The 24,358-nt window shown below is 45.1% G+C and overlaps 1 protein-coding gene across 1 annotated transcript in view; it reads right to left on the reverse strand.

Moving 5' to 3' along the window:
• zmp:0000001267 (b(0,+)-type amino acid transporter 1) overlaps positions 1–21,902 on the reverse strand; it is a 39,207-nt gene extending 17,305 nt beyond the window's left edge. Inside the window, 2 exon segments of the mRNA XM_068023385.1 lie at positions 2,128–2,265; positions 21,204–21,902. Of these exon segments, the coding sequence (XP_067879486.1) occupies positions 2,128–2,265; positions 21,204–21,902 (837 nt within the window).
• Positions 21,903–24,358: the final 2,456 nt, after the last annotated feature.

Below are 24,358 nucleotides of genomic sequence, written 5' to 3' on the forward strand. Positions count from 1 at the left end.
GGAATGTATGTTGGTGATGCAACTTGTCAACAGGAGTCACAAGGGGTGAAATTTGTCTTAAGCAGTAGCACAGGACAGATGATAGCTCATTGACAGCTCATTTTGCATTCTGCCTGAAATACTTAACTGAATATAGAGTCAGGAGAAGCAGGAGTGCTCCTTCCAAATCAACATTTAAAAGCACATGGGCCATTGCTACCCCATCGACCCAACCCTGTTCAACACCAACACCTCCCTCCCTGATTATTGCCACTGCTTCCTCGATTGCCAAAACTACCCCTCCTCCAGCCAGCGATATCTTTCCCTCGGTCACTGGTTCCTTCCTGATCTGATTGCCCCTCTTTATCACTCACCTGAGGGCTGCTGCTGGCATTTCCTCCCATTAAATATTGTAAAGACCAAAGCCATCATCTTCAGTTCCCGTCACAAACTATATTCCCTTGCCACCGACTCCATCTCTCTCCCTGGCAACTGTCTGAGGCTGATCCAGTCTGATCCAAACTTGGTGTTATATTTGACCCTGTGAGGAGCTCCCAATCACATATCCGAGCCATCAGTAAGACCACCTATTTTCATCTTTGTGTTCGCCCCTGCCTCAGCTTATCTGCTGCTGAAACTCTCTTTGTTACCTCTAGACTTCTGGCTACATTCTACCACCGAAAGCTCTGCTGCCTGTATCCTAACTCACATCAAATCCCAGTCAACAATCACCTCTGTACTTGTTGACCTACATGCTCCAGATTAAGCAACACCTTGATTTTAAAATTCTCATCCTTGTTTTCAAATCCCCCATGGTCTTGTTCTTCCCTATCTCTGTAATCTCCTCCTGCCCTCCAACCCTCTGAGATCTCTGAACTCCTCCAATTCTAGTGTCCTGCGCATCCCCGATCTTAATTACTCTACCATTGGTGGAGTGCCTTTAGTTGCTGATGCCCAAAGCTCTGGAATTTACTCACCACCCCTATTTGTCTCTCTATCTCTTTTCCCTTCATTAAGACACCCCTAAAAACTATCTCTTTGATCAAGCTTTTTGGTTATTTGCCCAAATATCTCCGTATGTGGCTCGGTGTCAAATTTTATTCAGTAATGCTTCTGTGAAGCACCTTGGGACTTTTACTACACTAAAATCATGATATCAATGCAAGTTGTTGTTGTTGCAATGAGCTGCCTACTACAGTACACAACTCACCAGCTCAATGGCAATGAAGCCTGAGGTCCCATATCGAGTGTGCCTCGGGCCTCACTACTCAAGCACAAGAATCAATTCCTGCAGACTGCCTCTCCACTCCCAACCCCGCATGTTAAGTAATGTCTGCACTAGTTTTGTTAAGCCATTGAAACCATACCCATGTTATATTTGTAATTCCCTGTGATGCCGATAATTGATGGAATTTTCCCATTTAGAACACTCAATCTTTTGTTCTGTTTTTCTGTCAAAACAGATTGTGGGATAGGAATTGGTCTCAGCATGATTTCGGGCCTGAAATGGCTACCACACCCCAAGCCCACATAAGAAGTCAAAGGCTCAAGGGTTAGCCTAAACTGGGCCTTGGGCCTCACCTCAATCACAGCAAGCTGTTCCTGTTACACCTCCAGAGGCAGTTCACTGGCCACTGTGGAACCAACTTGGGCTAAGGTAAGTCCTGGGATAGGGGTTGTGGGTGTGGGGTTAGCAGAAAGGGGGATTTTGTACAGGTGAATCATGAAGAATCATTTCCTCTTGTTGGTCGTCAGCGACAAGGGGTCATCAATTATCACTCAGAGATTGACGAGAGAGGTTAGGAGAATTTCTTTGCACTGAGGTTTACGAGAACATTGAGTGCTTTGCAATAAGCAGTAATTGAGGCAGAGATCATATAATCTTTTAAGGGAAAAATGGATAAGCATTTGAAGCAGAAGGAGACGCAGGGCTATGGGGAGTAAGCGAAGTATGGGATTAGTTTCGGATTACTTCAACAAAGAGGCAGCACAAACATGATGGACGTAATGGCCTCTTTCTAGGCTACAAACATCTTTGAATCTATCTGATCAGCTGAATAAAAATAGCCATTATGGCAAATTCACTTGCCAAAGGAAACCTTTGAATAAACATACAAATAAAATTACAGTTTTTATTGTGTAAGTAACTTACCCCCATGTTACAGCCACAGCACCAGATGTCATCATCTCAGCTGGACTCATAGCCACCAAGTAGCTCACATTTACCATTAAATATAGCAATGTCACCAGTGGAAGCGAAATCCATAAAGCTCGAGGCAGGTTCACCTGAAACAGAAAATTCAGTGCATTGTTGATTATAGATTGTTTGATCAACATTTTCAAAAGCTCCCATTGGTAAATGCACCATGTGATGTGATGTTAAACCATATAGATAAGTAGTGGGGTGGTGGGGTGGGCGGGCGAGAAGAGGGTTTTCAGCTTCCATCCATGGTCTGTGCTAAGTTAGTTCAACCAGCATGACTGTGGGGACACTATAATTGGCTTCAATTCCCACAATTTCTTATCCATTGATTTCTATAGATGGAAAATCACTGCAGTGCATCTTGATGTTTCGATACGTTGTCCATCGCATTGGAGGTTCAGGGATCTTGAAAATGTAGTTCCAGGCGAGGATACGTCTCAAGCAATAAGTCCGTCCATATTTGAATACTCAATCGATCAGTTCACATGTGACAAATGGAGAGAAATTGTTGCAAATGTATGGCAAGCCAATTAGCTTTCCATTTCCTACCATTCCATTTCTCTCTCATCTCTGAAGGTGGCAAAGATAATGCCTGATTTCTTTTCCTAAATACCAATCTCCTCCACTCTCCACTGCCCCCACCACCCTTACATTGAATATCAGGAGCTCATAGACTTACATTGAATATCAGGAGCTCATAGACTTCTTTCTCTCAAGCTAGAGATCATCCATTCAGCTGCATCTGCTACTTACCCCTCTTCCCACTGCCCACCAAACCAAGTCTTCCACACCCTCCCTGGCCTCTCTGTCCTAGTTCTGAACCACATCTCTCTTTACTTTCTTTGTCATCACCCAGGTGAGCTAATTTCTTCCAAGAGTCCCATCTCCTCCTCCCTTGACTCCACTCCTAAAAATCTACTGACTATGCAACTTTCCTTCCTAATCCCTATGTTAGCTGGCATTTGAAATGGTGCCCACTCCTTGGACATTGAACACTACCCTCCTCCTGAACAAAAACACACTCAACACCTCTGCTCTGTAACATGCCCCATCTTCAATTCCCTTTATACTCCAAAGTCCTAGAATGCGTTGTCATTTCCTAAATCTGTGTCCATATCTGTTGCAAATCCAAGTTTAAATCTTTTCAACGGAGATTCTGCTCCTCTCGCAGTACGACCCTGATTAAAGTCATAAACAGTATTCTCTGTGACTGTAGTACATTATGTTTCCCATCCATTTCAACCTCTTTGCAGCATTTAACACAGCCAACAACACTATCTGCCTCCAACACCTCTCCAGCTTGATGGGGCCACTCTCACTTAGTTTCACTTTTACTTGTCTGATCATAGCCAGAGCATTTCCAGAATAGCTTCTCTTCCTGTCCCCAAACTGTTACCTCTGAAGTCCCCCAATGACTTATATTTGGCACCTTCTATTCCTCATCTATGAGCTGCCTTTTGGCAACATCATCTCCAGACATGGGATCAGCTTCCACAATACGCTGATGTCATCCAGCTCGACCTGTCCATCACATATTTCGACCTCTTCACTGCCTTGGACTGCTTGTCTGCCATCCAGTCCTACATGAGCCCAAATTTCTTCCAGTTAAATATTGGGAAGACTGAAGCCATCATCTTTGGCCCCTACCACGAACTCCATATTCGCAACAGTGATTCCACCCCACTACTGACTCAAGTTGAGCCACACTGTTTGCTATCTTACCATCCTATTTGACTAAATTTCTGAAGTCATGTCTTCTCCATCACAAAGATCGCCAACTTCTTACTCTGTAACATTGACTGCTTTCACCCCTACCTCAGCCTATCTACTGCTTAAACCCTTATCCATGCCTATGTCACCTCCAGGCTCAACTATTTCAATGGTTTCTCAGCCAGTATCCCATTCTCCCATCTTGTGTGAACTTTAGTGCATCCGTATCCTTTCCACATACTAGGTGCCACCCATTACCCCTGAGCTCACTGCTCTACATTGACTTCGGTTCCCAAACACCTCAAAATTAAAATTTTCATTGTGATGTTTAAATGCCTTTAAGAACTTGCCCCTCCCTATCTCTAGCATCCTCCAGCCCTACCCCTCACACCTCAGGGAGGAAGCCAGCCTTCCGCAGAATCCCAGTGGCGTTACAATTGGACTGTTGTTGCAGCATCAGACAAGATAGTCAGGCAGTTAAAGGGGTAGAAGGTCTCCCTCCTGGTAGACCTTGACCGATACAGAGATCTGAGGAAGAAGGTAAATGCAGGTTGGAATGAAAGGATAGGAGGTTTCTACAAGGCCCTTTGTCTCCACTGAGAGAATTCAACAACAGTAAATCTTACATTTATATAAATGTAAGTTGGGAGTTTTATTGTTTAACTTCCAGGTCCTATGTCCACGCTATCAGAAGTAGAGCAGTGGGAGGGCATATATGCCCCACCTTCAACCAGGCGCTGCCTGACTGACTTCAGGAACCTGAAATTAATTCAAAGGCAGGTTCTGAGCTAGTGAGTTGGGTGGGTGCAGGGGTCGGGGGGCAGGGGGGGGAAGGGTGGTAGTGGTGAGTAGAGTGGAGATTATGGACAGGGGTTTGGTTTTGGGTCAGGATTCCGACATTAGGATCAAATGTGAGTACTGGGCCGGCAGCGTGTCAGTAACAGTAACCCGACACCAATTTTGCTGGCTTGGCCAATTAGTGGCCAAAGGGTGCAGTCACCATCCAGCTAAGGACAACAAGTGGGCTCTCAAAGCTGGAGGGCCAACAGGAGGTCCTCCAGCACTGAAGGAGTTGCAGCCATCCGTTGCAGGCAAGGGAAATGGAGGGTGCCTCCATCTTGGGGGACCCTCCAAGCATTTTTAACATATTTATAATTAAAAATGGTCATAGCTGCCAGAACACCATTGTATGGCCACAGCTATGACCAGGTAGGTAAGGTAGCTGCAGTGGGGGGGGCCTCAAAGTGATCCTGGAGTGCTGGCCTCGTGGTCTGCCACCAGGAGACTGCCTCCAGTCACTTGTTGTGCTCCCGGTGCCATGGGAGCCTGCAGGCTGACTGGAATTTTCCAGTTGGCCACTAAACAATGGCCTTAATTGGCCGTTTAATTGAGTTAACAAGCTAACCACTGCTTGTAGGTGGGTAGCTGTTCCTCTCCAGATCCGGCCTGTAGGAAAATGGCCGGGAGTGGGGATTGTGGTGGGAAGCTGGCATGCTGGCCACTGTCGGAAAACTGCTGCCTCCCTTCCCGCCTCCATATTGCGGCCAAAATTCTGCCCTATGTGTGCGAAACTAGGAGGTAAAGTTAGCAGGTCAGATTCTCCAATTTTGACTTGATTGAATCATTATATTTTTCCATCTAGGTTTCCCATCTCCAAGTGAGCCAGCCCTAAGTCTGGTTCCCATAATGAAAAAGCCTGGGATGGTGGACTGCTGCACCATGAAAGCATCATGACAGCTCCCTGCAGTCTGCCACATACCTGCATGAACCTCTTCTTGTGGTTGCATGCCAGCTGTGCATTGAATGGAAGAAAATTCCTTTCAGTTTGTAAAAAGTCTGCTTGTTGTGGTGGTGCTTGGATTGCCATGTGTGCAATCGATTGCAACCTGTGCCTGTGGGAAGTCAGCCAGAGGCGAACGCGAGTACCTGTTCATTCTGGATGTTGTCATCGCAGGAGAAGTTTACATAACTCCCAACCCTAGCAAACAATTCATCCTGCTTAATACATTTATGGATAGCCGGCTGAGAGACACATGATATATCGTCAATGCCACAATGGAAGGAGCCAGAGGAAAATAAATTGAGAGTGGTGGTGGTGATGGGCAATGCATGGCCACTAGATCCAGCAGGGAGCAGCTCTTCATGAAGGAGGCTGCAGTTATTGGCAACCACCTGGCACATCGATCTCAGCCTGCAGAAACACCGCTGTTCAGATAGGTCAAAGAAACTGAGCCTCTGTCTGTAAACCCACTCATATGGATAGTGCCTCCTGCAGCCTTGGACATTCTGCTGGTCTTCTCTCTGCTGTTCTGCACCTCCCTCCTGTACACCTCCCTCCTGTGCACCTCTCTCATGTACATCTCTCTTGTGTACACCTCCCTCCTGTGCACCTCCCTCCCTCCTGTGTACCTCCCTCCCTCCTGTGCACCTTTGTCCTGTGCACCTGCTGATCCCACCACAGCACGTCATCGCTGCTGTGGATGCTGATTGACTTCCTTGTTTGATGTAGTGTCGAAAATGCCCGTGGTGGCTTGCACCAGCTGGTGTCTGCTTGGAAGCCTCCAAATTTTTCGAAAAGCTCTTTGCTGACAAGAACTCTCTGCTAAACGTTTGCTAGAGGAAACTGACAAAGTAACTGTAAGCGCTGTGCCTTTATTGAGAACTGACAATTTGAACTTTAAATACCTCCATGAAATGCAGCTCAATGTCACTTCCTTTTCACTGGCAAGTTTCCTGAGCTCTGGGAAACCTAAGAACACAAGAAGTAGGAGCAGAAGTAGACCATATGGCCCATCAAGCCCGCTCCACCATTCAATATGATCATGGCTGATCTTAGGCTTCAATTCCACTTTCCTGTCCGTTCACCATATCCCTTGATTCCCTGAGGAACAAAAAATCCATCTATTCCAGCCTTAAATGTATTCAACGATGGAGCATTCACAACCCTCTGGGGTAGAGAATTCCAAAGATTCACAACCCTTTGAATGAAGAAATTTCTCCTCATCTCAGTCCTGAATGATCAGCCCCTTATCCTGAGACTGTGCCCCCGTGTTTTAGGTTCTTTGACCGATGGAAACAATTGATCAGTGGCTACTCTATACAGCCCCTGTGCTGGAGACGTTAAATTCAAAAGACTGTTTAAATCGATTGGAAATCCCCTCATTGTTTTGTAATTATGATGTTAAAGTCTGTGTTAATTGCCAACCTGCCTCTCCTAATGATCACTGTCTTCAGTAAGAAACTTAAGCTGTCAAACACACACACCTTTGTTAAACCCAGAAGAGGACGCATTGAAACCGAGTTATGGTCATGCTCCAATTTTTACTTCCCACCCAACCCCAACCCCACTTGTCCTTGGGGGTTAAAATTCCCCCAGGTGAATTTCTTCAAAGACTTGCAATGAAATTTGTCAACTCCGAGGCACTGAATGTCTTGTGAATTAATGGACTTTTGTTAATGCTATCTGAGAAACTACTCATTTTCAGGCAAGCTTCTGCCCAAAATATATATCAAAATCACTGATAACCAAGTCTATTTTATGAAAAAAATGGCCACTGAATCCCCAACTATGACAGACAGTTTATGATAACTAACTAAGGTTCTGGCGACAGCTATATATTTTATCACTATTGAAGATTCTGGATGGTCTTCAAAAAATGGATTTGCAATGTGCTAGGCCAGGGTCAGAGATATGTGTTTTCCTCAAGTGTTTTTGTTATTAGGGTTTTAAACTCTTTGTGTTTTATTTGTCAAATAAACAGACAGCGACAGGTTTTCTTGTAGGGTTAAAACAGAAGATTAATTATTTATTGAGCAATATGCCTTATCCCGAAATTGTCGCAATTGCACCCACTCATACATTCACTCGTATACAGCCACACAAGAAGAGACAGATAGAGAGGAAAAGGGGTAAGTGGTTTAAAGTGTAGTAGGGTTTCAGGGTTCATGGTAAACTTGTTGAATTCTCGCAGAGGTCATGTTCGTTTTGGTTGTAGGTCAGAGGTGTTTGTAGATTTCTCTGTTGGTTGAAAGTTCAGTTTGAAGACAGAGGATCACTTCCAGTTCACTGCTGCACAAGTTGAAAATGGAGAATTTACAGCAGGACGCCTTCCTTCTTGGCTTGTTGGGTTTTCTCCCAGCTCTTAGCTGGACAAGCTTTTGGTGATGCTTCTTCCTGGGTCTCCCTCTCTCTCCAGAGAGCAATGTTTTAAGATCAAATATGGTTTCACACCTTTGCCTCTGTCGGGAGACAGATTTTCCACCCTGTAGTGATCGACAATAGTCCAGGATGTGGCTACTTCACACCTTCTTTGTCTCCGAACCTATTCAGTTCAAAAATGTCTCTTGATGGGTTTAGGATGGGTGTAATTGACACCTCATAGCTTTGAATACATTCTTTTGTCCTTGACAGACAGCAGACAGTTTGAACAAACTAGGTCTTTTGACCTTTGGCAGCCATTTTGAAACACATTATCTACTGTTTTAAAAAAAAAGTCAATTTTTATAACTCTTCAGGGGTGAGTTCTTGTAGTTTCAATCGCTGCACTTTATATGAGCATCACAATATCTATAGATGTATATTTATTCTCTGTCAGAATTCTTTTACAACCTGATTCTACATATGAGAAAGGAGGTAGCATCGAAAATACCTTCCTTCCATTTATACATGTCCCAATTTAAAACATGCCTGCTCAATGGACAGGCAGACAAAACAGTGATAAAGTTTTCTTAGGCAGCCCCTCAGGATCGAGGATGACTTGCTTCCACTCCAGTTCAATGGGTTCTGAGATGACTGATAAGTCCAATGCATGATCTGGAGACTCTGCCATATGAGGGGCAGGTGGTGCTTGAAGGGTCAGGCAGATGAGTAGTTTGGAGGTTTGTAAGCTCCCTCCGACGCCTTGACTTTGCCTCCACATGTTGCCGACGAAGTACCTCGAGTGTCCGATGCCTTCCTGAATGAGCTTTCTCCATCTAGGAAGGTCATGGCTAGGGACTCACATGAGTCGATGGGGATGTTTGATCTATTCAGAGATTTTTTGAGGACATTTCTAAAGTGTTTCCACTGTTCTCCTGGGAGTCTCCAGCCATGACCAAGTTCTGAGTAGAACAGCTGCTTCGGGAGTCTGGTGTCAGGCATATGAATGATATGTCCTGCCCAGCGGAGCTGGTTTTGGGTGATTAGCTGCTTGGGCTGAACCTCGACAAAAACCACTGCATCTTTTTCCACATCTGCTTTGCAAAGACACATTCCAGAAGGAGGTGGGCCACCGTCTCTTCCCCACCACAGCCACCTCGAGGGCAGTGTGTGGAGGGGGTGAGACGCCGGGCATGCAGGAACGATCTGACGGAGAGGGCTCTTCTCACCACCAGCCAAGCTACATCTTGGTGCTTGTTTGAAAGTTCTGGTGATGAGGCATTCTGCCAAATGACTTTGGCAGTCTGCTTGGGAACCATCCGACCGGATCCACCATTTCTTTTTTCCGTAGGGCCTTGAGAACATTCCGTGCAGACCACTGCCTGATGGATTGGTGGTCAAAGGTATTTTTCCGCAGAAACTTTTCCACGAAGGATAGGTGGTACGGCACGGTCCAACTGGATGGAGCGTTCCGCGGCAATATGACCAGGCCCACCCTTGGCAACACTGGGGATAGATAGAACCTCAGCACGTAGTGACACTTGGTGTTTGCGTACTGGGGATCTACACACAGCTTGATGCAGCCGCACACGAAGGTAGTCATCAGGATGAGGGCGACATTGGGTACATTTTTCCCGCCCTTATCCAGAGATTTGAACATCAGGTCCCTCCTGACCTGGTCCACTTTGGATCCCCATTTGAAGCGGAAAAGGGCTCGGGTGACCACCACGGCGCAGGAGTGGGGTATGGGCCAGACCTGCGCCACATACAGCAACAACGTGAGTGCCTCGCACCTGATGACCAGGTTCTTACCCACAATGGAGAGAGAGCGCTGCTCCCACATGCTCAGTTTATGGTGTACCCTGACTACTCGGTCCCTCCAGGTTTTGTTGCATGTCCCAGCCCTTCTGAACCATATCCCCAGCACCTTCAGGTAGTCTGGCCTGACGTTGAAGGGGACAAAGGATCGGTCAGCCCAGTTCCCAAAGAACATGGCCTTGCTCTTGCCGTGGTTAATTTTGGCTCCCAAAGCCAGTTCAAACTGGTCGAAGATGCTCATCAGTCCACAAACGGACAGCGGATCAGAGCAGAAGACGGCGATGTCGTCCATGTACAGGGAGGTTTTTACCAGAGTGCCTCCACTGCCTGGAATTGTCACCCCTCTTATGCTCGCATCCTTCCTAATAGACTCAGCAAAGGGTTCAATACAGCAAACAAACAAGACAGGGGAGAGAGGACAGCCCTGTCTGACTCCAGATTGGATCGGGAAACTTTCTGATTCCCACCCATTGATTGAGACTGTGCTACTAATGTTTGTGCAGAGCAGTTTGATCCAATTGCAGATTCCCTTCCCAAACCCCATTTTGGAGAGCATGTCCATCATGTAGGTGTGTGATATCCTGTCAAAAGCCTTCTCTTGGTCCAGGCTGATGAGGCAGGTGTCCACCCTCCTGTCCCGTACATAGGCGATCATATCCCTGAGTAGCACGAGATCTTCCTGCCGCGTACAGTACAGGTCTGGGCAGGGTGAATCACCAACTCCAGAGCAGACTTGACTTGAGTGGCTATGACTTTGGACAGAATCTTGTAGTCAACATTAAGCAGTGAGATGGGCCGCCAATTTCTGATTTCTGTCCTCTCCCCTTTCCCCTTGTAGATGAGGGTGATGATGCCTTTCCTCATGGATTCTGACATGCTGCCAGCCAGAAGCATACTCTCGTACACTTCTGGCAGGTCTGGGCCGACCCAGTCCCACAGGGCCGAATACAACTCAGCTGGTAAGCCATCGCTTCCAGCAGTTTTACTCATCTCGAAGGACTTGACGGCCTTTGTCAGCTCATCCAGAGTTTGCAGCTTGTCCAGTCTCTCCCTCATGCTGTCGTCTAAGACCTCTGTGATGGATGACAGGAAGGACTGGGAGGATCTGCTGTCTGTGGGCTTCACGTCGTACAGCCCAGCATAAAAGGATTTGGTGATCTTTAGTATGTTGGACTGCGAAGACGTTACCGAGCCATCCTCTTCCTTCAGGCTTCTGATAACAGAGTTCTCTGTGTGTACCTTTTGGAAGAAGTAACGCGAGCACGTCTCATCCTGCTCGATGGAGCGGACTCTGGACCGGAAGATGATCTTGGAGGCCTCCATGGCAAAGAGTGAGGCCTGCTGACTCTTCATCTCATGGAGGTCCTCCTTGACCTCGACCCCCATTGACTGCAGCCAGAGCAGATTTTCATACTTTTCTGGAGTCGGGACATTTCCTTATGTCTCTCTCTCGCGCTCTGAACACCTTTGAAGATAAAGAACCTCTTGATGTTCTCCTTGATCACCTCCCACCAGTGAACTGGAGACTCAAAGAGGGGTTTCACGGTTCTGCAACCTTTGTAATCCCTTTTGAGTTCCTCCATGTTCTCTGGGGTTAGCAGTGTAGCATTGAGCTTTCATGTCCCCCTGCCAACCCGCTGGGCATCCTATAAGTGACAGTCGGCCAATAAGAGGCAATGGTCGGAGAAGAACAGTGGCTTGAAGTTGGTGGATCTGACTGTGACAGCATGGGACACAAACAGGAAGTCAATCCTGGAACGGGCAGACCCGTCCAATCTTGACCATGTGTATCTGCGCTGTGCTCCGCCTGCAGGTTTGCTGAATACCTCGTACAGCTTGGCATCTTTTACTGTTTCTATTAGGAACCTGGACGTAGCGTCCAGTTTGCTGTCGTCACTGCTGGATTGTCCAGCTGCATCGATGATGCAGTTGAAGTCACCGCCTAGAATGACCGGCCTGGACGTCACCAGCAGCAGTGGGAGCTGCTGGAAGATGGTCAGCTGCTCGCTGCTTTGAACTGGGGCGTACACGTTGATCAACCGGAGCAGAGCATTGTTGCACATTACCGCCCACCACCTCCTTAACTTCAGAGATGGTGAAGTTGCCTTCCCCCAGCAGAATACCCAGGCCGGAGGAACGGGAATCATTACCCCCTGACCAGATCGATGGCCCACACTCCTGCAGAAACAGTAGGTCGGCTTTGGCCTTGGCAAGGTAGTCCAAGGTTGAAACACATTACATTGTGGATTTAATGCTACGCACGTTAATTGAAGCAATCTTGACACCCATTTTTTAAGTTAGTTTTTTGCTTCCCATACCATTTGTCCTTGCTAGTCCCAGTCCTTTGGTATGTTCCTGCATACCCATAGTGTACACAAGCTGTTTCACATTCGTTGGGCTCAGAAACCCCTCCTGCTTTCTCATGCAGGGGTCTTGTAGGCAGCAAGGATTGGGTATTCCTCTGCTGTTCCCCTCTGTTCCTCCTTGAAAACATCATTGCTCCTGGCTTCCTGGAGCTGGAGTGTGCCAGACGTGTCATTGCTCTCGGTGTCCCGGAGCTGGGATGCGCTGGACATGTTGTTAGGTTCGGCGCTTTGGGTTTGAGGCATGCTAGGCCCATCACAGCTTCCAGTGCCCTGGAGCTGGGGGGCTTTATCTTCCAGCTCCTTTGAGTTCTGCCGCTTCTTTTGCAGGTGCTGTATATCCAGCACTTCCTCATCCAGTGAGGAGGAGCTGCTGTAGTCTGTCTCAGACGGTAGCCTCCTCTTGCCACAGGTTTGGCTGGTGGCCTGTTCCGCTTTTGGAGGTTTTTTCTTTGTGATTTTCCTTTTTACCACTTGCCACTGGCCTGTTTGTCCTTCTGCTGCCTCCTCCTCCATTGATTCTGTCTGTGGAGGAGGGGTTTCCAGGCGCAGGGTAGGTGTTGTGTCGTTGGTTTCAGCTGCTCCCCTTTCTTCTCCTTCTCAGGTAGACTTTCCTCGCTGCGGAGAAGGTTGCTTGTCTCCTTCCCAGCACCAGACTCAATCGTCGTTCCTTCTCCCGGCCTTTCCTTGGACCTTGCTGCCTGAGTATAACTGGGGCAGCGATTGGGGCAGGTTTTGTAGAGGTGGCCTGCCTCACCGCACAGGTTGCAACACTTACTCTGCTTACATTCCTTGATCTGATGGCCTTCCTTCTTGCAGTTCTTGCAGACGACTGTGCTGAAGTTAGCTGCCACCTGACCATATTTGCCACAGGTGCGCCAAACTCTGGGCTTCCCAGTGTAGACCAAGAAGCCTTGACTTCCCCAAATAGCGAAGCTAGAGGGAGGGTGGATGATGGCTCTGTTGGCATTGACTTTCAAGGTCACCTTGACCTGCCGCTTGCTGGTCCAAATCCCAAATGGGTCCTTGACATCAGTGCTGCTGCCGTACACCTCGGCGTACCTGGCGAGGAAGGTGAGTACATCCACCACAGGAACATGGGGGTTGTAGAGGTGAATTGTCACCACCCGGTCACGTTGTGCGGAAGCGTGAAGATTGGCTCCGCTTTGAGGATGGACAGCGGCGCCTGGTTCCCTTTCTCCTTGAACACCTTTAGGAACTTGATGCATCCCGCCACATTGTTAAACGTCACGTCGAAATATCCACTACTGGGGAAGTCCTGCAGGCAGAAGATGTCTGTATCTTGGAATCCACAGCAATCAATGAGGATTTTCTTGATGAAGAAGGTACGATGAACCAGTGCATCTCCTTCCTTGTCCTTCACCACCACCCGAACGATGTTATGCACTTCCTGGCCTGAAGCTCTAGAATTGGTTACAGCCATTTTACTCAAAGCATACCTGGAACAGGATCAAAGGCCACTGATCATGGTCTCTCCCCTGCCAGGTAAGTATGCTACAGGGGACATCAGCTGACCCTCCCAGTCTTCAGTAAACAGGTTACCGACTTCCTGTTCATCAGGGCTGAGCAGAACATCACCTTTTCCATTGGCCTTTAAAGTCAACACAAGAGAGCTTGAGGATTTGCAGCAGAAAGGAAGGAAAGAAGGACTTGCATTTATATCGAGCCTTTTATATCCTAAAGCACTTTACAGCCAATTAAGTACTTTTGAAGTGTAGTCAGTCAATTTACACACAGCAAGGTCCCATAAACAGCACAGTAATAATGAAAGGATAAACTTTTTTGTGATGTTGATTAGTGATAAATCTTGGCCAGGACAATGAGGATAACTCCCTTGCTCGTCTTCAAAGTAGTGTGGAGCATTACTTTTTTGCTATATTTAAATGACTTGGATCTTGGAATACAGAGTAGAATCTCAAAATTTGAAGATGACACCAAAGTTGCAGGTGCAGCAAACAGTGAGGATAATATGAACTGCCTGCAACAGGACATAGATAGGCTAGCAGAGTGGGCAGAGAGGTGGCAGATGGAATTTAATACTGACAAGTGAGAGGCGATGCATTTTGGCAGTAAGAATTGGTAAAATGATTTATGACTTTAACTCCTTATAGGACTAAACCAAATCAAGCGTATATCCCTATAAGACTCCTTTAATTAAGTTCAGACCAGCAGATTCCTATAGACACTTGTTTGGATCTGAAGAACTTAACTAGTCTTCCCTCAAAGAAAGAAAACTGACAGAGAATATTACTATCTTTTGGATAGCCTATTTTTAAAATAATTATAGCTAAGTCATAAATGTCCCAGATATTATAAGGGTCTGGGAAATTCTCTTCAGTAAGTATCTCCCCACTTAAGTAGACACAGAGACGGGGTTCTTCTAGTTGTACACAGAATGCTACATGAGACAATTTATTAACTTTTATATATTTATTAAAGAGTTGTGCATGCAATCCACTTTAAGTGGCTAAGTATACTACAACATCAAAGATTACTAAGAGATGTAAAACATAATCTTATTTCTAAAATAGAATCCAAAAGTTCAACCTTGATAATGTTACAGCAGAATATCTTAGAATATCCATCAAAATTTAAAGTAGACTTTTACCTTAAATTCCCCTAGTACTATAGGTTGAGAAGCATTAATGAGGAATTCAATACTTCTGGTTTTTGATTCAAAACTCTCATGTTTATACTGTTCCTAATTTATCATCTCATCTTTTAGAATGTAGGTGTTACCTTTCTGTGTGCATTTTTCCTGCTTTTGAGATCCATATATAGTAATATCATTAGCTATCATTCCCACTTAATGTATTTGCTGGAAATTATCTTATCTTGAAGTTGTGAGCTTTTTGTTTGTAATTGGGTTTATTTGTCATCTGTTTTTGTAAGTACCATTTCATTTTGTAATTTACCATCTGTAATTGTTTTTTATGGTACCTTGTACCATCCTCTTGAGTCAGTCTGTCTATATCACTAACACTATCAACTAAATAAGTTTATAGTTATCAGTACTGGCCTCATGTAAGATATCCCAGTGTGTTTCATCTTCTAATTCCATTGTAGCAGCGACCTTAGAAGACCGTGGAATGGATTTTTATTAACTTAAAAGGTGTTTCTGGTTCACATTCTATTATAACAGGGATGTTTATAGATTTTTAACTCTGATCTTAAAAGGGAATTTCAGTGAGTCTTGAAAACTGACCATTTATTCAATATTTAATTCTAAAAGGTAGAATGTATTAATTATAACTAAATTCTACCTAATTAAGCCTATTATACCTATGTTTCATCACATAGGGAGAGGAAATATATACTTAATGGCACAGTTCTGAAGAGTGTGCAGGAACAGAAGGATATGATGCATGTGCATTGATCTTTGAAGGTCACAGGGCATGCCGAGAGTGTGATTAGTAAAGTATGTGGGGGTTTGGGCTTCATAAGTAGAGGGATAGAATACAAAAGCCAGGAAGTTATGCTGAACCTTTATCGTTCTGGTTAGGCCCCAAATAAAGTAAAAGCAAAATATTGCAGATGCTGGAAATCTGAAATAAAAATGAAAAGTGCTGGAAATACTCAGCAGGTCTGGCAGCATCTGTGGAGACAGAAGCAAAGTTAATGTTTCAGATCTGTGACCTTTCATCAGAACTGGCAAAGGTTAGAAAAGAATTAGGTTTTTAGCAAGTAAAGGTGAGGGGAGTGGGGGAGAGAACAAAGGGGAAGGTGTTTGATAGGGCAGAGGGCAGGAGAGATTAAATAACAAAGCTGTCCTGGGACAAAGGCAAAGAGTGTGTTAATGTGTGTGGTGAAAGACAAAGCATTAGTCCAGAGAGAGTGTTAATAGTGGAATAATGAGCAGCTCCGACTACATGAAAAACATGCTCTGAAGTTATTGAACTCAATGTTCAGTCCGCAAGGCTGGAGAGTGCCTAATCGAAAGATCAGGTGCTGCCACTTGAACTTGCGTTGATGTTCACTGGGACACTGGAGCAGGCCAAAGACAGAAATGTTGGCATGAGAGCAGGGGGCAATGTTGAAATGGCAAACAAACAGAAGCTCGGGGTCATGTTTTCAGACTGAGCGGTCACCCAGTCTACGTTTAGTCTCCCTAAAGTAGAGGCGGCCGCATTGTGAGGAGCGAATGCAGTATACTAAATTGAAAGAAGTACAAGTAAATTGCTGCTTCACCTAAAAGGAGTGTTTGGGGCCTTGGATAGTGAGGAGAGAGGAGGTAAAAGGAGGTAAAGTATTGCGTCTAATTCTGGTCACCACATTTTAGGAAGGATGTGAGGGTCCTTGAGAGGGCGCAGAGGAGATTTACCAGAATAGTTCCAGGGATGGGGGATTTTAATTACAAGGTTAGATTGGAAAAGCTGGGGTTGTTCTCCTCAGAACAAAGGAGAATGAAGGGAGATTTAATAGAGGTGTACAAGATTATGACAGGCTTAGATAAATTAGACAAGAATAAACTGTTCCCATTAACTAATGTTACAGGGACTAAGGGAGACAGATTGAAGGTTTTGGGCAAGAGATGCAGGAGGAATGTGAGGAAGAACTTTTTTACATTGCGGGTGGTAATTTCCAGGAACTCGCTGCCCATGAGGGTGGTGGAAGTGGAGACAATCAATTACTTCAAAAGGAAATTGGACGACCACTTGAAGGAAATAAATTTGTAGGACTACAGGGATTGAACCGGGAAGTGGAACTGACTGGGTAGCACCGTGGAGAGCCGGCAGGGACTCGACGGGCCAAATGGCCTCCTTCTGTGCTGTAAATGACTCTATGACTCTGAGGGCTGGATTTTGTTGTCCCACCACCAGGAGCGGTGGTGGGTGCAGAAAATGGCAGCCATCCTGCACGGGAACCGTGCTGCCGCGATTACACGGCAGGCGGCCACTTAGCATAATCATGGCGGCTACCTACCCACCCCCCCCCCAAGTCACGTGGCGGGGGAGGCATTGGTGATGTCATTCACACCATCACCTGATGCTGGAGCTGGTGCTTGTGCTATTTTTCAAAGGGTGCCAGTCTAACAAACAGTTCAACATAATGCAGAGTTGACCCTTTCCCTCCTTCCCGATACAAATCATGCAGAGTTGACCCCTTCCCCACCTCGGCGTGAGTGCCGCATGACATGCTCAAGATTGGAAACTGAAGGTAAGATCACGGTGAATTAAATTTAAATTTATGCAGAGAGGTATTTTTAATTTTTAAAGTAGTGTCCCGTCGCAGAGTGGCAGAGGTGCCGCCACAGAGTCTCACTGCTGCCGGTAAGATCAGGCCCGGCAATCCCAGCATTGGGTTCTGTGGCGGCCGCTGCTGCTCCGATTCTCCAGCACCCACCGCCACGCCACGAAACCCGATATTGGGCTGAGAACAAAATCTAGCCCGAAGTCATATGAGTGGGACTTGAACCTACAATCTGCTTCCATTGCATCTCTAACATCATCGATAACAAAAATGTTGCCGTCAGGGTACTAGAACACCAGGCAGCAGCATTCATCAATAGAAAAGACCGACACCTGATTATGTCCACATAGTGTCCGATTACAGAATGTGAATCAGGCAAGGTGTCCAAGCAACTGTTACAATGCATTTATCCTGCAACACTGAATCATTCCCCCAATATTCACCCCTTACAGGAATATGGCAGGATGGTTGCTTAGGGACAGATGTGGCTCATGACATTGTTCCACAACTGCACCATGAGCAACACAGGCTAAATCGAAGTCAAGAGATGACCAGGATTATTATTGAGCAACAACAACAACTTGCACACCAGAGGGAAGCTGAGGCAGAGGTTTAGGTGTCTTGACAGGCCTGGGGACTCCCTACAATACACCCCACAAAGAGTCTCCCGCATCGTACTAATGTACTGCGTACTGCACAATCTTGCTATATAGAGAGGCCTGCATTTGGAGGAGGCACAGTAGCAGCAGTTTTCATCAGATACAAAAAAAAAGAGGGGGAGGATAAGTAAGCAACAAAAAAGGAGGGCCACCTCAAAACCTTACAGCAAGAGATCTGAGGGATGTCTCAATTGCTCAGTGATTCCTGTTGACCTGCTCATTCCCCTGCCCTGAAAACTTACACAGCGCTGCTCTACTAAAAAATCTTTCTTACATCCTTTACTACCTCCCTCATCTTGTATTAAGGAACATTCAAACCAGCATCCATATCAATGCAGAATCAGAAGTTGCTATTAAATGACACTGCAGATCAAAATGTCAAATGTGATAAAGGTGATTAATTTAATGGCAATCATAATAATTGCCTTCCATTCATTTCTCACGCAAGTGATCAACCCACAGTGCTGTTCTTAAAAGAATGCTCACTGACTCTTATGCTCTCCTAGTGGTTTCAGCAAAGCTAGTGGAAGGCTGCTCTTCCTTATGTTAGATTCTTGAGATGCCTGTGGTGATTTCTGAGTGCTCAGTCTTCTGAGGGCCCAGCTGCAGACTGCTGCACCCCAGCTACACCCAGGCAGCTTGGCCAAGCTGACTTGCTGGCACTGAAGCAGGTATTGGTTAAGGGAGTGGCAAAGATATGTGCTGATACACATAGTGTGAGTGGTCAACACAATCTGGTTCCATAGCATCACTGCTATTCCATGAGGCTAGGATTCATCGCTTCCACTTTATATAAATGAAATAAAAGAATAAAAATATTGATACAATGATTAAATAAATATAAATTGCTTCATTGTGTTGTGATTTTACATATTTCTTTTTTTTGGTTTCAAGAAAGATGAGTGAAATATATTTGCATTCATCAGTTTATATTTGGATTGCAACTGTGTCCCTGAAATAATTTTTATTTCAAATCTAACAATTTCTAGTTGTTTTCAGTACTTATTTAGTTGCCTCAGCTGTTGTTGTGGGGCCAGACAACCAGTGGGACGCCCAAAGCTCGGCTTCAAGGATGCTTGCAAACATGACATGAAGGCCTGAAATGTTGACTATTGCACTTGGGACTCACTAGCTGGCGAAAGAGGAATTGGCAACACATCCTGTGGACTGGTGCACTACCACAACGACCAGTTGCTTCAGCAGCTTGGCAACAGGCACTAACGTCAAAAACAACAACTCACAGTGTCACTTGACAGCTTCAGGTGCGGCACTTGTGGCAGAAGCTGCCTCTCAAGGATTGGTCTTCACAGCCATCAGCAAAGGTACACCAAGAGAAGACACCCCACCTAAATGGATTGTTTCCTGCATGTCCATCATCTTTTGTAGATGGAAGGATGCCAATCAGAGTTGCCACACAGTAGTTTTTGATGTAAGATCAATTATAAGGAAAGCATAAGGTGTATGGGCGTAAAATGGAGGTGGGTGGGTGCTAAATATAGCAACGCCCACCTGGGTGCTAGATCCCCAGCTCCATTCCGCCCCAGGCCATTTTTGTGGAGAAGGGATGGGTAGGTGGCAGGTCTATCAGCCACACATGGCGGGTAGCCAATTAAACTAATTAGCAATGGCTTAAGTCCAATTGAAGGAGGCCAACAGGGATTCTCCAATTGGCCTGCAGGTTCCCAGAGGTGGCGGGAGCCAGTTTAGCTGCCTGGAGGCAGCCTCCCGATGGCAGACCTGGGGTCCAGTGCTCCAGGCAGGCTTAGAGGCCCTCCCTGCCTGCTTGGGTGGAGCAGTAGCCACAGTCTGCCCTGTAGAGGGTCCCACCCCACCCCCTCCACAAACCCCACAGTGCTTGCCCAGCTGCAAAATGCACTTTTTATTTAAACTTTGAAAAAGTTGGAGGGACAGCACCTCCGTTTTGAAGTGTCGTCTCCCTCACTTAACTGCAAGGGATCCTGCTGTTGCTTTCAAGCTGGAAGGCCTCTGATTGGCCCTATTACTTCAAGAGCCTGTCCGCCATCCTTAATTGGACAGTGAGCCTGCCCGCTGGCCATTAATTGGCCGCTCTGGGAAAAATCACATTGAGCGACTATTTCCCACACAGTGCAGACTCTATGTCCTGCATAATTTTGAGGCCCTGCCTTATATACATTTGCCAGGCAAGCCACAGGGCATCAACAGGCGTCCAGGCACAGCTCACAGAATTCGGCAATGAAATCTAGCCAAAGCTGCATCCAGGAAGTAATATGTGAGGGGAGGAAATATGATCACGGAGGTTGGGGATCCAGGGAGGCAGTGTGCCAGAAGAAATTCAGTGCAGTTCATGATTTAGAGCCATTGCGCAGTGGTTAGCACTGCAGCCTCACAGCTCCAGGGACCTGGGTTCGATTCTGGGTACTGCCTGTGTGGAGTTTGCAAGTTCTCCCTGTGTCTGCATGGGTTTTCTCCGGGTGCACTGGTTTCCTCCCACAAGCCAAAAGACTTGCAGGTTGATAGGTAAATTGGCCATTATAAATTGTCACTAGTATAGGTAGGTGGTAGGGAAATATAGGGACAGGTGGGGATGTTTGGTAGGAATATGGGATTAGTGTAGGATTAGTATAAATGGGTGGCTGATGGTCGGCACAGACTCGGTGGGCCGAAGGGCCTGTTTCAGTGCTGTATCTCTAATCTAATCTAATACCTGTAATCCTAGTCTCTAATCTCTGAACCCTCCCATACTTTTGAAAAGGTTAAAAATTTTCTGCCTTTTTAGCAGAAAGGACCTGCCCAAAACTGCTTAACCAAAAAAAGCCAAAGTATGACTTTTGCTGCTACCCCATTGGAAGCCAGGATTATAAAGAGTTCTGATGAAAGGTTACAGACCTGAAACATGAACTGTGTTTTTTTCTCCACAGATGCTGCCAGACCTGCTGAGTATTGCATGCACATTCTGTCTTTCTTTTATAAAGAGCAGTTGCATTCAATTGTTTGCATGGATTTATATGCTGGCTGTACAACACTCAGCATAAAGAAAAGGTTGGACTTGGTTAATTATGTTGCTAATGGTAATTAGTACTGTCATGAAGTAGTTTTTTTAAGCATCTAACACTACCTTAAAAAATGTTTTTTGCACTTACCTCAGGGCGCTTGATTTCTTCGGTCACAGAATTTAAGTTACTCCATCCATCATAGGACCACATCCCCTGTTGGAACGCCATTCCTATTGAGCCAATTCCTCTCTTTGTTCCTTGAAAGGCATTCCGAAAACTGCTTGTGTGTCCCTTGAAGATCAACACTATTCCACTGATCACAATGATAATTATGGACAGTAGTTTGGCAAAAGTGAAGATATTTTGAATACGGGTTGCCATTTTTACATCAAGACCATTGATGATACTTAGAATTAAAATGCAAGCAGCTGCTATACATTTTACCACAGCTGATGGTGGTGGACATTCTTCATAAAATGGAGCTGCAATGTACTGCGCTAGGCTCAGAGACATTGCTGCAATGCTAACAGGTCTAGCTACAAACACTGAGGTCCAGGAAAACAGAAAGGCAGCGACAGGACCAAAATTTCTTAAGATGTAGATATACTCTCCGCCAGATTCTTTTATGACAGTCCCGAGTTCCACATATGCAACAGCAGCTATCGTGCACACCAGCCCACAGGCTGTCCATATCAAAAGGCTGGCTCCAGGACTCCCAATATATCGTAACACCCATTCCGGAGACATGAAGATGCCAGAGCCAATCATTGTCCCTACAATTAAACAGACAGCACTAATTAATCCTATTTCACGTTTTAAACTTAGTTTTTCTGTCGTTGCATCCATATCCAAAGTTAACAACGATGCAGCTTGTTCCTTTCTTCCTTTTCTCACCTTTATCAATACTAATATCTGTGTTGTAATTTTTTAGTACATGCAAAGTTCTAAGTCTGCCTTTCAGGATCAGTATTTTGTAAACATTAACTGGACTGTTAACTACCAATCCTGAATTGTTTGATAAATTGCTGACATGCAAAGCAAGATACAAGATAAAGCTTTTGTACTAAAGTTTATGGTATTATAAGTATTACAGTGAACTTATAGCATGCTTAGGGGAGATTTCCACTTGAGGTGCAGTAAGGGCACATCCAGAAGTCTGCAAGTACATTTATGCTGGGGATATTCACATTTTGATAATTATGCTCCCAACCCAAAGTAATCTATGTGCTGTGGAGGCTGGGGTTGGTAATATATCTGGCACATCAATGGAAAAGAGCCCTTGCTCTACCTATGTCTCTGCATAGCACTTATTTTATGTTATATTTATGATATCTTTTCATTCTTGGGATGTGGATGTCACTGGCAAGGCCCTTGTAACCCATGAGAGTTCCTTGTAGAGTCTCACTCAGGTTTGGAGCCATACTCTGGACATACAGGAATAAGTGACTCAATACCAAATAATGTGTTAAAGCAATAATTTTTTTATTAAATAATTATTAAACAATTATTAACGATAAAAATAGGAAAAAAAGATAACTTTATTAAAAAGAAAGGAAGGAAAAGAGTATAGAAAGACATCAATATTATAGCACAGCTGCTAGAACCCCAAATTAGTCTGTTCAAGACAGTTCCCTAAAATGGCACCGTTCCCCCTGGACACTTGAACCACAGTCAAAATGGAGGAGCAGCATGTAACACCTCCTGTACTAGAAATCCACAAACTCATCTGCAAAGATGATATTACTACTGATTGACATTGATTACATAATTGATTAATTACTTGACTTAATAAGAGCACAATCACATTTAGTTTGAAATCAATGTCTACAAAATAACTATAGGTTGAGGTTGTCTGAAATAGCTCAGGGGAGAGCCATTTTGAAATTGAAAGTAGCTATTTCATATTAATGACTCTGATCGGCATGAATGAACTAACAGAGGATGCTGGAGACCATTTGACTCTTAGCCAAACCAAGATCAATAAGGTGTGAAGCAGCAGCATCATATCAGAATGATTCCCATTCAAACATCAAATGATGGTCATGGTTACCATCGTGGCCCATTGTGTGGTCACAACAGAGGAGAGGGCCATGCATCTCCTAACAGAAACCCCAATGTTGACCTTAAAAAGGTAGCTCTCTGGAGAGAGAGAGAGGCAATCAAACCAACATCACAGAAAGCCTGTGAGAAGGATCCAGCAGGCAAGAGAAGAACCCTGCTAACCAAGAAAAGCTATCAAAGCAGAGACATCACAAAGTGACTTTGAGATTAACCAGCTTTGGTCTGCATTACAATCACTAGAGCTCTACAACACCTCTGCAAGTTCAAGATTCTGAATAATCAGGCCTGCAACTCTTTTAAAAAAGATTTTTCCTCCTGAGAAGACTGAATAATCTTTTGTAAGCCATGAACATTTGCCTCACTTGGGACTTTAAACTATCCCTTCCCCTTTTCTCTCTATCTATCTGTTGTGTATATATGCGTGGGTGAATGTATGTGTGAGATTGCAATTATTTTGGGATTTATTTAGAATTTTTTTTTACCTATGAGAAAGCCTGTCATTTGTCTGTTTATTTGACCCTAAAGACATTCAGGGGCTAACTCCGCGTTTGAACAAAACACAATTGCAGTCAGTTGGGAGGTGAACAGTGGAAACCACCTGTATGTAACAAATGTATTACAATACAAAGAATTGACTGCACAGAAACAGATCTTTCAGTCCAACAAATTCATGCCAGTATTTATGCACCATACAAGCCTCCTCCCACCCCTCTTCATCTAACTCCGTCAATATATACATCTGGGGAGGGTGGCTTAATGGTAATGTTAGTGGGCTAGTAACCCAGAAACTGGCGACATGAGTTGAAATCTCACCTTAGCAGCTCATGGAATTTTAATTCAATTGATTAATAAATTTGGAATTAAAAGCTGGTGACCATGAAACCGTCAGATTGTCATAAAAAAAAACATCTGGTTCGCTAATGTCCTTTAGGGAAGGAAATCTGCCATCCTTACCTGGTCTGGCCTATATGTGACTCCAGACCGACAGCAATGTGGTCGACTCTAACTACCCTCTGAAATGGCCTAGCAAGCCTGTCAGTTATACCAAATCATTACAGACCTCCTCCTGCGGTCGCCAGCATTACAGATGCCAGCTTTCAAACAATTTGATTTACTCCACCTGATATCAAACAACAGCTGAAGGCACTTGATACATCAAAGGCTACGGGCCCTGACAACATCCCAGCAGAGTACTGACGACTTGTGCTCTAGAACTAGTCATGTCTCTAACCAAGGTGTTC

The sequence above is a fragment of the Heterodontus francisci genome, chromosome 3, assembly GCF_036365525.1.
Source record: "Heterodontus francisci isolate sHetFra1 chromosome 3, sHetFra1.hap1, whole genome shotgun sequence".
NCBI lineage: Eukaryota > Metazoa > Chordata > Chondrichthyes > Heterodontiformes > Heterodontidae > Heterodontus > Heterodontus francisci.